The sequence below is a fragment of the Amblyomma mixtum genome, chromosome 4 (assembly GCF_055824585.1).
Source record: "Amblyomma mixtum isolate Tamu chromosome 4, ASM5582458v1, whole genome shotgun sequence".
Lineage (NCBI taxonomy): Eukaryota > Metazoa > Arthropoda > Arachnida > Ixodida > Ixodidae > Amblyomma > Amblyomma mixtum.
The window spans coordinates 70593654-70610796 of record NC_143015.1 but is presented as its reverse complement, the minus strand read 5'-3'; the positions used below and the strand labels follow the sequence as shown (position 1 = coordinate 70610796).

The 17143-nt window shown below is 47.9% G+C and overlaps 1 protein-coding gene across 1 annotated transcript in view; it reads right to left on the bottom strand.

Moving 5' to 3' along the window:
• Positions 1-17143, bottom strand: part of LOC149346878 (cytochrome P450 3A56-like) — a 48974-nt gene that overhangs the window by 30531 nt on the left and 1300 nt on the right. The window contains exons 2-5 of the mRNA XM_089585463.1: positions 6901-7006; positions 3997-4049; positions 1563-1659; positions 47-172 (exon numbers count right to left, since the gene is read on the bottom strand). Of these exons, the coding sequence (XP_089441589.1) occupies positions 47-172; positions 1563-1659; positions 3997-4049; positions 6901-7006 (382 nt within the window). The remainder of the gene's footprint in view (positions 1-46; positions 173-1562; positions 1660-3996; positions 4050-6900; positions 7007-17143) is intronic.

The following is a 17143-nucleotide window of genomic DNA, read 5'->3' as shown; positions in this document are numbered from 1 at the left end:
TACACACTTTTTTTGCTCTCGAGCAGCAACTTGGCATTGCACTTACCTTTTTGATATTGCTCGTCTTGAAGGCGGGGAGAACGATGTTTTTCAGGTGGCGCCAATCATCACCGGACAGTCTTGTTAGCCGTACTTCGTTCACGGGAAGGTTCTTGGACACAACAGTCATGATCTATAATCAATGGCATTTGGGAACGAAATTGGTGTCACAAGGCTGTTTCGCGATATAACAGGTATAGGGCGCCTGTACCTATTTTCTATCTTTACTTCAGGCATCGTGAATTGCTTTTCCCTTCTTGTCATTTCATGTCTACTTAGGCTGACGTTAACTGCTTGACAACCGCCCACTGAACTTCCATGGTAGCGTTAACCCTTCGGTACAACCATTAGACCCCACCTCCCCCTACAGGCCAATAGACTCATTAGGCGGTGTTCAAATTTGCTAGCACGGCACACAAGTGAGCTCGGCACCTCGGCCTTGTGCGCTCCACTGCCCTTAATGCATGGCGTAGAGGTATCGACATGCTCCTTTGTCACAGGGACGTGTCTATTGTTGATGCTAGCAGCACAGGTAACTATCAGGCATGGGATAGCTGCACTCTGCCAAATCCCGTGTACAGACCTCACTTAATGGTTTCGGGCGCTTCGTCGCGTCGCCAGTACCATGGACAGAGCTGGTGAGGTGTGACCTATAGATACGCCATTTCTCCTCCGCGCAGTGTGGGCCCTCTGAACTAACTACCTTTATCAAATCTGGCAATACCTCTCAATGAGACGGACGCTAATGATTAATAAAAATGTCAGCAAAGCAATGTTAGAGATGTAGGGGGGGTCCTGGCTTTTTGTGTCCTACTTCCACCACGTGTGTCTAACCTTACCGGGGGCCCTAGCTGTCATGAGGCGGTTATGTTGCAAAAAAGGCGAATGGGATCTTGCGGAGACTTTTCTGCTCAGGGTTTCCTAGGTCCCTCCATCGCTGGTCCCTGCCCACTCTGATCTGCCCCTTCTGCCCCTCTCTAGATAGAGAGGAACCGCTAAACCATCAATTGGGTACTTGTCTGGGCTCTCCGCTCAGTGGGGGATTCCCACTCGGGGATATTCCCCTAAACAGTTGAACAACAGTTACTATGTTTACTTATTCCTTCTTGATTGATAAAAACAAACGGCTTGAGCCATTTAAGTTTGCCACAAGCATTGTTTAGTGTTCCAGTGGTGTCGCTACGGATTGCGAAAATTTAGCAGTGCACTGAATATTTCTGATGCAGAAAATTTGCACTCGTGCGCTCTGTTCTTTTTTTTATTGGTGCTTTCTCTCACCTGAAATGAAAAACTCCATTCGGAAGAAAAAGGCTTCCGACTTCTGGCTAAAATGAATATTTTTTTCTATTTCGTGCTTCCTTGATGCAATAGCAAAGAGGTTTAATCGACTTTTTGTGCAATGTTCTATCCCTTCCATTGAATACTTTGGTAATGGTCGAGACAACGCATTAGAGCAATGTATTATTCTCCATTTATCGAGCTAGAAGGGCTTCAGCCTTAAGCATTTAGAAGTAGGGGTTCACCTGTCGCCCGGTGAAGTACTGAAAGTCGTTGATGAAGATCCGCTTCATCAATTCGGGGTCTCGAAGCACAATGCCAGGCATGATGCCGTTGTAGTAACTGAAAAACATGCAATGCGACATGGATTTTAAACTTCTGATACAAAGTGAATGTAGCTAGTTACTTGCAGCTAGATTGATAGATAGACAGATAGATACAGAGAGGGGGGAAAGGCAGGGATGTTAATCAGAAAGGTATTCCGGTTGGCTACCCTGCACAGGGGAAGGGAATGAGGGGAATTAAAGAGGGAAGAGAGAAGGAACGGGAAACACAGCCACAATCCGTCAATCAGGGCAGCAGCTAGATTGAAATTTCTACACCACTTAAAATAGTGAGGCTAACCAGTCGATATGACGTACCACATTATGAAAAAGAAAGATGTATACTATTATTTGCTAACTACAGCCGCCGCGGTAGCTCAGTGGTTATGGTGCTCGGCTGCAGAACCGAAAGAGGCGAGTCTGTTTCTGACCGCGGCGGTTGCATTTCGATGCAGGCGATATTGTAGAGGCCCGTGTACTGTGCGATGTCAGTGCACGTTAAATAACCCCAAGTGGTCGAAATTACTGGAGCCCTTCACTACGGCGCCCCTCAGGACCTGAGTCGTTTTTGGACATTAAACCCCATCAACCAAACCAAACCATCACTACTAACTACCTACTGGATTGAAGAATAAAGAAATTAGGAGCATAAAATATACACAATATATTGTTTCACTGCATGAGAAGCTTTTAAAAGAATCAAATGAAATGTCATGGTACGGGGTATCTCTGGAGGTTTCGAAATCTATACTGTAAGTTTTCCCCTCGTTCTTTTGTACTTCAATCTTCAACCAAGCTTGGAAGCCATGCAATATTTCGTACCTACGTAAATTGATTTCAAAGTTTGCTGTTCCGTAAGTTCATTTCTGATAATTTCTACGGGAAACCGTGAATTTTTGTCACTAACAACCCGAGCACTTCTGTACAGGTCGTTAAGGTTGTACAGCTGTACAGGTCGCAAATCTCCAAAATGACGCTGCAGAGACATACTCGTCGCTCCCAGGTCCTTCACACTGCCTTTTCCATCCCTGACCTTCGTTGGGTTTAGGCCGATTTTTGAGCCGCGCCTTATCCTTACGGGCCAAGACGCTTAGGTGTCGTAGGTGGCATAGCATGCAACGAAATCTGGGTTAGTTAAAATTCAAACTCTCTTCTCAGATTGAGTCTGTGCTGGAGCAACTGGGCGAGCTTAAATGTCTTCACCCTCTCCAGCGGCTAGACAAGATACCATACGCTGAGCAGATTTTCAGCCCAACCACTCGCCCGAATGAATGCGTCAACTTGCGGGTTCATGGGGGTTATATAAACACAAAGGAAACAGTCTGAACAGCCTATACGTTGCTATACCTTCCTATGTATTCCATCAGATTAGGCCCACCTCGGAACCTTTCTATCTGTGCAGCAGTTCATTGCAGAGGCTTCAGTTCAGGACACAACTCAAGGCCGAGGCCGCAGACACTTAGAGCACAAAAAAAAAATGTCGCGCAGTACGTTAAGTCAGCGATTGAGCAAGGTCTTTAGTGTCCACTTTTGTGCTGTTCGCGAAGGCAGAAATGCAAGTATGGGTGAGTTTTGACCCCGCGGAGAAAATCAGAAATTTTGTATTTGTTTTTCTAGACTACATATCGCTTGACATTGACCTCGTCGTGCGATATTGTGCGCAGATGCAGTGATAACGCTCCCGAGTTCTCCTTCTTGGGAAAATCCGTTACTTGATCATATATAACAGTTACCACATTTTTTTCTAACTTTGCAAAAAGCGTTTTACCATTTGTAAGGCGTTCCTTATTTTTGGTCGGGCGAACAAGTGCAGTCAGTTTCTGATCACCAGTTTAGTCTGGACGCTAAAAATAAAATTGGTTATAAGCAAATGAAAGGCGAAGTAATTAGGATGAAGAGCGGGCTAAACGGAAAGAAAGGGAGAGAACGAGGTGCCGTAGTGGAAGGCTTAGGAAAATTTCGACCACCTGGGGATCATTAACGTGCCCTGACACCGCACAGCACACGGGCGCCTCTTGCGTTTCGCCTCCATCGAAACGCGGCTCCTGCGGCCTGGATCGGTCCCGGGTACTCCGGCTCGGTAGCCGAGAGGCCTAGCCACTGTGTCACCGCGGAGAGTACGCTAGTCTGTCCGCAACCGTTTTTGAAGCATTATGAGGACAAGGAAAGGCGAGGAAAAATTTTCTGACGTTGGTTATTGTCGACGACATGGAAATTGTCGAAGCTTTAGAAAAATCGGTTCTTGTTGTTTTGAAGCCAGGAGAATCAGCGGGCTCTAAAATAGCTGCTGGTATTTTTGAGGTCTTAAGGAAGGTGAGACGATGAGAGTAACGCGAGGCGTCTTCGATCAACTTACCCAACAACGTCACCGTACTGCTTCAGCCAGTCGCTTGATGCTTGAGCCATTCCCTGTAATGGAACAAATTTAAGATGCGTCGCTTGGCTGCATTGAAGGTTCTCTGAAGTGGAAGTGGCAGCCACTCCTTTAGTTTTCCAAGTTGACATATCTCGAGAAAATTGTTAATGTGGGTTCTGTTCTCGACAGTGATCATCTTTGCATAAGTTTTCAGCCGCTCGGGTTTTATTTCTGCTTCAATCAATCATAAAATTGACTGCGCTTCTGTATTCAGTTGTTGCGAATTCTAACAACACTGTTTTTTGCGGTCATGCTAATGAGTTAGCGTTAATAGCTAGTTAAAAATAAGTTAATAGCTAGTCTCCGCTTGCTGATCAAGAATTCGTTTTGGATTCGGAAAATTACAACATTTCTAGCGCCATTTATAGAACAGAGCCATCGCTTGCGGGCTCCAACATGCGAAAGATCGAAGGCCACACATATTTTTTAGGAATGTTTTTGTCGTGTTCCGTACACGTGGCAGAGATTCGAACTCGGTTTGCTCTGTTTTGTTGTTTTTATTAAAGGCACTGTGGATTGAATTTTGCGAAAAAGTTTGTTAGACGTAGACAGTGAACTACATGGAACAAACAAAGAAACCCTCTGGAGTTTCCCTTGAGAGGTATTTCATTTTGAATCAGTTATTTTCTTTCGCCGTGCCTGACCGTTCCATTTTTGCGTAGCAAACTCCACAGAATCGGCAACAGCGCCATCAATGCATGCCTTTTGCCAGACTTGCTCCTGTGCTTTGTAAGCACGTAATTTACGAATTCAATGAGGAAGCAAGAGGTGATCAATTGCCTCGAGAGATTATCACGATTTTGTGCTGTTCGTGAGCACTTTACAACTGCTCCAACCAAGAAGTAATTCACTCCTGCTTCTTACCATGAGTAAGTTCAGGAGTTGCTACTACACTGGGTTAATGTTTGTCCGGTATTTTTACATTACAACGAGACACGTTTTGGGAGATAAAAGGATAAGAGCAGTGCATCGGTATAAGGGGGTTTCACATTCGTATGTTGAGAAAACCAGATGAAGTACAATGTTTGTGCATTTGGACCATTACATTGTTGGCTGTTGAAAATTCCCTTCAGAGCGACTACCATACTTCTGGTCTTTAACGTAAGGAAATGAATTTTAATGTGCGTATGAACCAAGGTTCAGCAAGGCGCTCTGACATGCTATGGTAGTGACAGGTGTCACAGCACATGTCACTATCATCGAGCGAAGTAACGCTTTGCTGAATATGAATATCCAAAGTTTGCCGTCGGAAGTTCTTTGGGCAATCTACGTCATCGGTGGATGTGTTTGCGACTGCAGGAAATGAATTTTGTGACTGCCCCTTATACGAGGTCTGTTAGAAAAGTATCCTACTTTTTTTTTTGCGAACACCTGATGGATATGAAACAAGCGCGCTTGCATCAGGCGACCTTGAACCTTCATGCGCATGCACGAATTTTTTCCCGCCTGCCGATAGCGTCAGTCGCTGGGACGCAGCATTTGAGTGAGGCAGTGCGCAGGGCTCTCGTCGGTTGTTTATTGCAAGGAAAATGGCGGAGTGAAGGAGCAGCGCTACTGCATCAAATTTTGCCATAAACTGGGCGACAGCCAAGTGGAAACCACTCGAAATATTCAGACGGCTTTCGGTGACGATGCTATGAGCAGCACACAGATTAAGCAGTGGTACAATTGATTTAAAGATGGCCGCACATCGGTGGAGAACGAGCCACGCTCCAATCGTCCATCAAAATGCCAAAATGACCAGGTCATTGCCGAACTGAACGCTATGGTGATGCGGGACCGTCGCGTGACTATCCGATAAATTGAGGAAGAGGTAGACATGAGCAATTGCTCCGCAGATTCCATTATCACCGAAGATTTGGCCATAGAGAGAGTTGCGGCGAAATTCGTGCCGAAGCTGCTCACGGTGGAGCAAAATCAGCTTCGTGTTGAAGTCTCACAGGATATGCTGAATTCCGCAAACAGTGACCCCGACTTCATCAACATCATAATAACTAGTGATGAGTCTTGGGTGTACAGGTACGGAAACTAGATCCCAGTCGTCACAGTGGAAGCATTCCACGTCACCAAGACTTAAGAAGGCTCGCCAAGTGCGCAGCAATGTGAAAGTGATGCTGACTGCTTTCTTTGACACCCTCTGTGTGGCAGACCACGAGTACACACTCCACAGGGTCAAACAAGGACCAAAGAGTACTACAGGGATGTCCTCCGTTGCCTACGTGATGCTGTGCGGCGCAAGAACCCTGAGCTGAGGTCAACAGGAAATTGGCGCACCCATCGCGCCAATGCTCCTGCACATTCCTCGCACTCGATTCAGATTTTTTGGCGAAAAACCAGACTCCTGTAGTTCAACAGACTCCTTCCTGTCCTGATATGGCCCCTGCGACTTCTGGCTGTTTCCAAAAATTAAAAGGCCATTGAAAGGAGCGCGATTTCAGACAACAGAGGACATTGTGGCTGCAACGACAGCTGAGCTAAACTTCATTCCGAAAGGGGCCTTTTCGGAATACTTCGCACAGTGGCAGCACCGCTGGGAGAAGTGTGTGGAGTCCCAAGTAGACTACTTTGAAGGTGACTAGGTTTGCAACGCTCCAGTTATGCAAGTTTTTTTTCTACAGCCAAAGGTCGGATACTTTTCTAACAGACCTCGTACTTTCAATGATGTGCACTAGCTCAAAAGCCTTGTGAGGGAAACTAAGGTGCATTGAAAAATAAAAAAAAAGAACACGGAGCAGTGTTTCTATAATGAGGTGCATTGAAGCACACTTGCAAAATTTATTGGTCAACTGTCCGCCTTCACTCTTATTTTAATTCTTACTTTAACTGCACAATAATTTGTTTTACCTTTTTCCAAATTTCTTGAAGGTTGCCGAAAATAAGGCTTGGCTCTGGACCGGGTATGCCGAGCTCCTTGAACTGTGAGAAGGTCTTCTTTCGCCATCTGTACAAGCTAAACAAAAGGCACATTTAAAAAAATTAAAATGCAGGAGATTTATTGTGTTGCTCTGCGTGGTACACAGCATTCGAGCCCTGAAACAATCTTAGCGAAAGACTTTTGCCGCGTCGATCGCAGCGCCGTAACACACAGCCCAGCGGGAGAAGCACGCATTATTTTGGCTATCCTATATCGCTTTTCCTCGCCACTTTCATGAGCTTATTGGCCGTAGTTTCCGTGCTCCGTCGAAACTGCAATTGCGTATGTCAGCCAACTGGGCTACGTTGTGAGCACTTAGGTAATCACTGCTATCCGCCAAACACACAAATCGCTCAGAATGCGGTCTCACCTTTATGGCAATCGAAGCGGCTGACGTTTGCCGTCTTTAAGCGCGCAGTGGAACAACTGTAGTGTATGTGGTAGTAACCAGATACACTACCGCAAATTACCAGATACACTACCGCGAATTAGTGTTGCTGTTGTTATCCACGCATGAAATGACACGCGATCATATTGAAAGTGCTTCGAATTCACGGTTGCTACTGCGTTGAGAACGACGCAACACAGGATACATAGCCAAGGGACCGACGCTGCTCATTGGTGAACAGGCACCTTTTGGAAGCCAGAAATTCCATACAGAAACATGCCGTCCTATGTCAGCTAAGCAAGCGCAAAAGCCTGTAGTTAAGCTAGGAAGAAAAAACATCTGCGCCGCCTTTCTATTGAAATTGTCCTACATCTCTGAGAGGCAAATTTTGATATCATATATGAAGCAAACCTATTTACAACAGTACCTGAATAGTTGACGAAAAAAAAGCCTTTACATGCTTTTTACACACGATTCTGACGGCCAAAGAAATGTTTCATGAACACGAAGTGAACGTAACCACTGCGTCATGTTTACCCGCAATATTGCGATTCTTGACGTACCACAGAATGCTTGGTCATATTTAAAAAACGCCGTACACGCGAATACAAAATGTGGAGCGGACCGATAATTGTTCGCGAACGAAATGAAACCATGTCATATAATTTATCAATATCCCACGCAGGAACCAGATGAGATCCTAATTCTGACTGGGCAGCTATAGACTGAAGGACATTTCAGTCATGTATCCAGCCGCACTAATTATAACACCATGCCGGAGTCGCGAAGCTTCCCTCTCTATAGTAGGATGCAACTTAAAGAAACAGCAGTTGCTAACACTGGGCCGCGGTCCGCATCGTCTTGTAGTACTCCGCTGACCAATCGTAACAGTAAACGGAATCAACTTTTTTATGTTTGACTATATCAAACAATTCATGTATCAAAATTAGAGAGCTCATAATTTTTTTCTTCTGTTAAGCTTCTTGTTTCGGAAACAAGAAACGTTTAAGCAGCGGACTACTTTTTCATCGTGTAGGAATTCTGCGCGCGGAGACTGAACGTGGGCAGAGCTTCACTGCAGGCTTAAGTTGTATCCGACAATAGAAGTTGCATAATGTGCATGTTGTGAGCATTTTACCAGAATCAAAAGAGCGCAGCATGAATCGGGGATACTCTAAACGCACTGAATAAATTCTTCTAAGTTCGCAGCTGCCGGTTACGCCGCCTGCTGTGACATGCGACTACTAAAAAAACTAGTACTGTTACAGCAATACTTTGATTTGAGCTAGTTGGTTGTAGCATCCTGTCCTGTCCTGTCCTGTTGTGTGTGTTGTCTTCGTTTTTTAGCGCCAGTACGCCTTTTGCGTAAACATGTCATAGTACTGTTACCACTACCAGTGCTACTATGACGCGAAGCAGAGGAGCGAGCGCCTAACAGCTGTCACCGGGAAACTGGATTTTACTGAGAGAGCTGGTTAAGGCCCCTTCACTCGAATTAGCGTCGTTGTCTTCGGCGTCGTACTTGTAGTAGTACTGCTAGTCGTTGCAGTAGTAGAGTAACAGTACAAGTAGTATCAATAGTAATGGCAGTAGTAGTGGTAGTAGTAGGAGTAGTACTAGTCGGCCAAACCGGAGGGTGGGTAGAGAGGTATCTATGCGGAATGAAGGTAGGACAGTTACACTGAAAGTATGAAGCTATCCGCTATAGGCGGAATGACCAAATGCAGATTGGTTGCCAAAGGAATCATCCGCTGTCACTTGCTCTGTAGCGAGACGGGATAGGGTTACCGTGGAAAAAGGGAGCATGGTCAGAGCGGACGAATGAACAACTGGGGGCTATCTGCCATGAGAGAGACCCGGAGGTTTGTTACTGTTTAAGGAAGAGCGACAGTATGCCTTGAACATGCGCGGTTACGTGAATGTGACCTGTTCATCGAATAATATTTGTTGAGCGTGACGTGTGGAACAAAAACGTATTATTGTTAAGGGCATAATCAATGCTTATTTGTCAGCAGCAGCGCAACTTTGCGAGTCAAGCTGAAAGTCTCGAGAAGCTGCAGAAAGCGGTATAACGAAAAAAATCTCTGCCTCTCCCGTAACCGAGAGTAGAGTAAGCATGAAATGTTTACGGGCCTAATGTCATCTCGGTGGACACCCGAACCGCACCGTACAGGAAGGGAGGAACGCCACCACCCGTTCAGCGCGATGCCTTGCCATTTGAACGCAAGGTTTTTGAGGAAAGGAAATGGCGCAGTAATCCTCTGCCATCTCGGTGGACACCCGAACCGCACCGTAATGGAAGGGAGGAACGCCACCACCCGTTCGGCGCGATGCCTTGCCCTTTGAACGCAGCGCTTCTCCCCCCGGACCCCTGTGCGCCTGCGCGGCTTTGCTTCGATGCGCGAAGCCCCTAACAGATCACGTATGACAACGAAGTGTATCGTGGCATTTATGTGCTTTGCACGCGTTATTAGAAATTGGAAATTATAATTCTGTGCATTATAAACGCACAGCGACTGATATCTTGACAAACATTGAGAAGGCACTGGCAGCAGTTATTTTTTGCGACTCCTTTGGAGATCAACCGGCGCTTGCATGCCGGTCGCGTAGGAGGGCTTACTGAGTCATTATTCACAGAAATGAATGGGCATGACCATTGCAGGAGGAACTCTTCCTCGGACAAAAAACTGATGAGCTCCCGTCGGAGACGGCCGAGAATCGGCCACACAGCGCGGCGTCGAAAGCCACCAGCGACCGCGGCGCATCGACTGCGCCATAAACTAAAAAGACCCGCAACACGTTAAATCTCGTTAAGTCTCGTACGGTGCCCGGATGTTCTTGTTTCAGAGCCCGGATGACTGGAATTCAGTGCCCGGATGACTGGAATTCAGTGCCCGGATGAGTGGATTTCAGTGCCCGGATGATGGCTCGCGGTCTCGGCGTGACGGCACCACACTGCCGACAACGGGGGCTAAAAGCATTTCATGCTTAAAAAACTCTCTGCCTCTCCCGTAACCGAGAGTAGAGTAAGCATGAAATGTTTACGGGCCTAATGTCATCTCGGTGGACACCTGAATCGCACCATACAGGAAGGGAGGAACACCACCACCCGTTCAGCGCGATGCCCTGCCATTTGAACGCAAGGTTTTTTTGAGGAAAGCAAATGGCGCAGTAATTCTCTGCCATCTCGGTGGACACCCGAACCGCACCGAAATGGAAGGGAGGAACGCCACCACCCGTTCGGCGCGATGCCTTGCCCTTTGAACGCAGCGCTTCTACCCCCCGGGCCCCTATGCGCCTGCGCGGCTTTGCTTCGATGCGCGAAGCCCCTAAGAGATCACGTATGACAACGAAGTGTATCGTGGCATTTATGTGCTTTTTGCACGCGTTATTAGAAATCGGAAATTATAATTCCGTGCATTATCAAACGCACAGTGACTGATATCTTGATAAACATTGAGAAGGCACTGGCAGCAGTTATTTTAAGCATGAAATGCTTTTAGCCCCCGTTGTCGGTAGTATGGTGACGTCACGCCGAGACCGAGAGCCATCATCCGGGCACTGAAATCCACTCATCCGGGCATTGAAATCCACTCATCCGGGCATTGAAATCCACTCATACGGGCATTGAAATCCACACATACGGGCATTGAAATCCACTCATACGGGCACTGAATTCCAGTCATCCGGGCTCTGAAACGAGAACATTCGGGCACCGTACGAGACTTAACGAGATTTAACGAGACTCTGTAAGCCCTCCTACGCGACCAGCATGCAAGCGCCGGTTGGTCTCCAAAGGAGTCACAAAAAATAACTGCTGCCAGTGCCTTCTCAATGTTTATCAAGATATCAGTCACTGTGCGTTTGATAATGCACGGAATTATAATTTCCGATTTCTAATAACGGTGCAAAAAGCACATAAATGCCACGATACACTTCGTTGTCATACGTGATCTCTTAGGGGCTTCGCGCATCGAAGCAAAGCCGCGCAGGTGCATAGGGGCCCGGGGGAGAAGCGCTGCGTTCAAAGGTCAAGGCATCGCGCCGAACGGGTGGTGGCGTTCCTCCCTTCCATTACGGTGCGGTTCGGGTGTCCACCGAGATGGCAGAGAATTACTGCGCCATTTGCTTTCCTCTCAAAAACCTTGCGTTCAAATGGCAGGGCATCGCGCTGAACGGGTGGTGGCGTTCCTCCCTTCCTGTACGGTGCGGTTCAGGTGTCCACCGAGATGACATTAGGCCCGTAAACATTTCATGCTTACTCTACTCTCGGTTACGGGAGAGGCAGAGAGTTTTAAGCATGAAAGGCTTTTAGCTCCCGTTGTCGGCAGTGTGGTGACGTCACGCCGAGACCGAGATCCACTCATCCGGGCACTGAAATCCACTCATCCGGGCACTGAATTCCAGTTATCCGGGCACTGAATTCCAGTTGTCCGGGCACTGAAATCCACTCATCCGGGCACTGAATTCCAGTCATCCGGGCACTGAATTCCAGTTATCCGGGCACTGAAATCCACTCATCCGGGCACTGAAATCCACTCATCCGGGCACTGAATTCTAGTCATGCGGGCTCTGAAACGAGAACATCCGGGCACCGTACGAGACTTAACGAGATTTAACGAGACTCTCTAAGCCCTCCTACGCGACCGGCATGCAAGCGCCGGTTGGTCTCCAAACGAGACAAAAAATAACTGCTGCCAGTGCCTTCTCAATGTTTATCAAGATATCAGTGGAGCTGTGGGTTTGATAATGCACGGAATTATAATTTCCGATTTCTAATAACGCGTGCAAAAAGCACATAAATGCCACGTTACACTTCGTTGTCATACGTGATCCGGGGGAGAAGCGCTGCGTTCAAAGGGCAAGGCATCGCGTCTAACGGGTGGTGGCGTTCCTCCCTTCCATTACGGCGCGGTTCGGGTGTCCACCGAGATGGCAGAGAATTACTGCGCCATTTCCTTTCCTCAAAAAACCTTGCTTTCAAATGGCAAGGCATCGCGCTGAACGGGTGGTGGCGTTCCTCCCTTCCTGTACGGTGCGGTTCGGGTGTCCACCGAGATGACATTAGGCCCGTAAACATTTCATGCTTACTCTACTCTCGGTTACGGGAGAGGCAGAGAATTTTTTTAAGCATGAAATGCTTTTAGCCCCCGTTGTCGGCAGTGTGGTGACGTCACGCCGAGACCGAGAGCCATCATCCGGGCACTGAAATCCACTCATCCGGGCACTGAATTCCAGTCATCCGGGCACTGAAACGAGAACATCCGGGCACCGTACGAGACAACGAGATTTAACGAGACTCAGTAACCCCTCCTACGCGACCGGCATGCAAGCGCCGGTTGATCTCCAAAGGAGTCACAAAAAATAACTGCTGCCAGTGCCTTCTCAATGTTTATCAAGATATCAGTCGCTGTGCGTTTGATAATGCACAGAATTATAATTTCCAATTTCTAATAACGGTGCAAAAAGCACATAAATGCCACGATACACTTCGTTGTCATACGTGATCTCTTAGGGGCTTCGCGCATCGAAGCAAAGCCGCGCAGGCGCACAGGGGTCCGGGCGGAGAAGCGCTGCGTTCAAAGGGCAAGGCATCGCGCCGAACGGGTGGTGGCGTTCATTCCTTCCATTACGGTGCGGTTCGGGTGTCCACCGAGATGGCAGAGGATTACTGCGCCATTTCCTTTCCTCAAAAAACCTTGCGTTCAAATGGCAAGGCATCGCGCTGAACGGGTGGTGGCGGTCCTCCCTTCCTGTACGGTGCGGTTCGGGTGTCCACCAAGATGACATTAGGCCCGTAAACATTTCATGCTTACTCTACTCTCGGTTGCGGGAGAGGCAGACATTTTTTTCTTTTAAGCATGAAATTCTTTTAGCCCCCGTTGTCGGCAGTGTGGTGACGTCACGCCGAGACCGAGAGCCATCATCCGGGCACTGAAATAAACTCACCCGGGCACTGAAATCCACTCATCCGGGCTCTGAAACGAGAACATGCGGGCACCGTACGAGACTTAACGAGATTTAACGAGACTCTGTAAGCCCTACTACGCGACCGGCATGCAAGCGCCGGTTGGTCTCCAAAGGAGTCACAAAAAATAACTGCTGCCAGTGCCTTCTCAATGTTTATCAAGATATCAGTCGCTGTGCGTTTGATAATGCACGAAATTATAATTTCCGATTTCTAATAACGCGTGCAAAACGCACATAAATGCCACGATACACTTCGTTGTCATACGTGATCTCTTAGGGGCTTCGCGCATCGAAGCAAAGCCGCGCAGGCGCACAGGGGCCCGGGGGAGAAGCGCTGCGTTCAAAGGGCAAGGCATCGCGCCGAACGGGTGGTGGCGTTCCTCCCTTCCATTACGGTGTGGTTCGGGTGTCCACGTAGATGGCAGAGAATTACTGCGCCATTTCCTTTCCTCAAAAAACCTTGCGTTCAAATGGCAAGGCATCGCGCTGAACGGGTGGTGGCGTTCCTCCCTTCCTGTACGGTGCGGTTCGGGTGTCCACCAAGATGACATTAGGCCCGTAAACATTTCATGCTTACTCTACTCTCGGTTACGGGAGAGGCAGATATTTTTTTCGTTATACCGCTTTCTGCAGCTTCTCGAGACTTTCAGCTTGACTCGCAAAGTTGCGCTGCTGCTGACAAATAAGCATTGATTATGCCCATAACAATAATACGTTTTTGTTCCACACGTCACGCTCAACAAATATTATTCGAGGAACAGGTCACATTCACGTAATCGCGCATGTTCAAGGCATACTGTCGCTCTTCCTTAAACAGTAACAAACCTCCGGGTCTCTCTCATGGCAGATAGCCTCCAGTTGTTCATTCGTCCGCTCTGACCATGCTCCCTCCTTCCACGGTAACCCTATCCCGTCTCGCTACAGAGCAAGTGACAGCGGATGATTCCTTTGGCAACCAATCTGCATTTGGTCATTCCGCCTATAGCGGATAGCTTCATACTTTCAGTGTAACTGTCCTACCTTCATTCCGCATAAATACCTCTCTACCCACCCTCCGGTTTGGCCGACTAGTACTACTCCTACTACTACCACTACTACTGCCATTACTATTGATACTACTTGTACTGTTACTCTACTACTGCAACGACTAGCAGTACTACTACAAGTACGACGCCGAAGACAACGACGCTAATTCGAGTGAAGGGGCCTTAACCAGCTCTCTCAGTAAAATCCAGTTTCCCGGTGACCGCTGTTAGGCGCTCGCTCCTCTGCTTCGCGTCATAGTAGCACTGGTAGTGGTAACAGTACTAGTTATTTTTGGTGACTCCTTTGGAGACCAACCGGCGCTTGCATGCTGGTCGCGTAGGAGGGCTTACAGAGTCTCGTTAAATCTCGTTAAGTCTCGTACGGTGCCCGGATGTTCTCGTTTCAGAGCCCGGATGACTGGAATTCAGTGCCCGTATGAGTGGATTTCAATGCCCGTATGAGTGGATTTCAATGCCCGTATGAGTGGATTTCAATGCCCGTATGAGTGGATTTCAATGCCCGGATGAGTGGATTTCAATGCCCGGATGAGTGGATTTCAGTGCCCGGATGATGGCTCTCGATCTCGGCGTGACGTCACCATACTGCCGACAACGGGGGCTAAAAGCATTTCATGCTTAAAACAGGTAGGGTTGTCTACGGTTGTTCCTCCGCACACACTTTCGAGAAATGGCAGATCGAGGCAAAAAAAATTCTCTGCCTCTCCCGTAACCGAGAGTAGAGTAAGCATGAAATGTTTACGGGCATAATTTCATATCGGTGGACACCCGAACCGCACCGTACAGGAAGGGAGGAACGCCACCACCCGTTCAGCGCGATGCCTTGCCATTTGAACGCAAGGTTTTTTGAGGAAAGGAAATGGCGCAGTAATTCTCTGCCATCTCGGTGGACACCCGAACCACACCGTAATGGAATGGAGGAACGCCACCACCCGTTCGGCGCGATGCCTTGCCCTTTGAACGCAGCGCTTCTCCCCCGGGCCCCTGTGCGCCTGCGCGGCTTTGCTTCGATGCGCGAAGCCCCTATAGATCACGTATGACAACGAAGTGTATTGTGGCATTAATGTGCTTTTTGCACGCGTTATTAGAAATCGGAAATTATAATTCCGTGCATTATCAAACGTACAGCGACTGATATCTTGATAAACATTGAGAAGGCACTGGCAGCAGTTATTTTTTTGTGACTCCTTTGGAGACCAACCGGCGCTTGCATGCCGGTCGCGTAGGAGGGCTTAGAGAGTCTCGTTAAATCTCGTTAAGCCTCGTACGGTGCCCGGATGTTCTCGTTTCAGAGCCCGGATGACTGGAATTCAGTGCCCGGATGAGTGGACTTCAATGCCCGGTTGAGTGGATTTCAGTGCCCGGATGATGGTTCTCGGTCTCGGCGTGACGTCACCACACTGCCGACAACGGCGGCTAAAAGCATTTCATGCTTAATAATATTTTGACAACACACGGGGGATATAATCTGTCCAATAGGGAGACTAAAGCTAGCATAAAAGCAGACATTAGAAGGACTGGATCAGGATAGCCCCCTAAAAGGCAAATGTCTCGAAATGAATGAATCCAAACATTGTAAACAGGCTCTGTATCATCATGAGAGTCACCTTTGCAGTGACACCAGCTACTAGAAAGAAATGGCAGTTGTAAGCGATTTGGGTCGTCCCGAAGTCGCTGGTGCATCTTTCTAATTCTTCTATCACGGACGCCTGAGCATGAGAGCATTGTGTTCAGGAAAGAAAAAACAGCGCTAAATTGCACACAAACCACACAGAAAGACGGACAGGACGGGCGCTGTTTTCTCCGTCTTTCTGTGTGGTTTGTGTACAATTTAGCGCTGTTTTTTTCTTTCCTGAACACAGTGTCACACCAACTAGCCCAGCAAAAGGTAGTGTTAAAGCATGAGAGCAGCTCTATTTCTTCCAGGACTCTGGGAATATTCATCTATTGCCAACACGATAGACACGTATCGTCAGTGGTAGCAAAACGCCCTGAGCACAAATTAAGTTTGAGCTCTTCTGATCTGAGGTACAGCCATCAAGCAGGTAAAGACAACCGTAATCACAGAACAGGGGAACACACCAGCAAAACAGCGCCTCTACTGGTTCGAACAGGCAGACGCGTTCGCAGTTCCCTGAGAACTGCATACACTAATGCAGCACAGTAAGGAGTTCACTTCAGATGGACAAACACAAATTGGACGGGACGCAAGCTCTACCTTAAGGGTATGATGCCATAGCGTAAGGGGTTAATTGTCATATATGCAGATTACCTTTCTCTATACATCCATAGATACCTGGGAACCCCCGCACCCCTCCTGGCAAAGTGGTGCAGCGGTTAAGCCATGCGCGACTCCCCTGGGATGGTAGGTACTCTCAGCGGTGGACCTTGTGCGACCCAGGTTGCCCTTCCTAGCGACCAATCATGAATTTAACTTCCAGCTGCCACGGTGGGCAGGAGTTTACCCAGTATCCAGTGGGCAGGTTGTGATGACATCGCAAGGTCAGGTGACCCCAGGTGACCCGCCTGCCTCCGATAGGTTGCTCTCTGGGGACCACCTGCCACAGCCATGCCTCTAATATTTCTCTCAGACGCCAACAACGAATTTTCTGTAGAAAAGGGCCTTTATAAAATATCACGTTAAAACGTTTTCGCTTCCTTCACGAATATCAGTAACAAATCACTCAGGCAGTGTCATTCTAGCGACATCCAAAGAATGTCTGCCTTCTCAGAAGGTATTGTTAGCCACGCCTCTGTATTCTGCATTAAGCG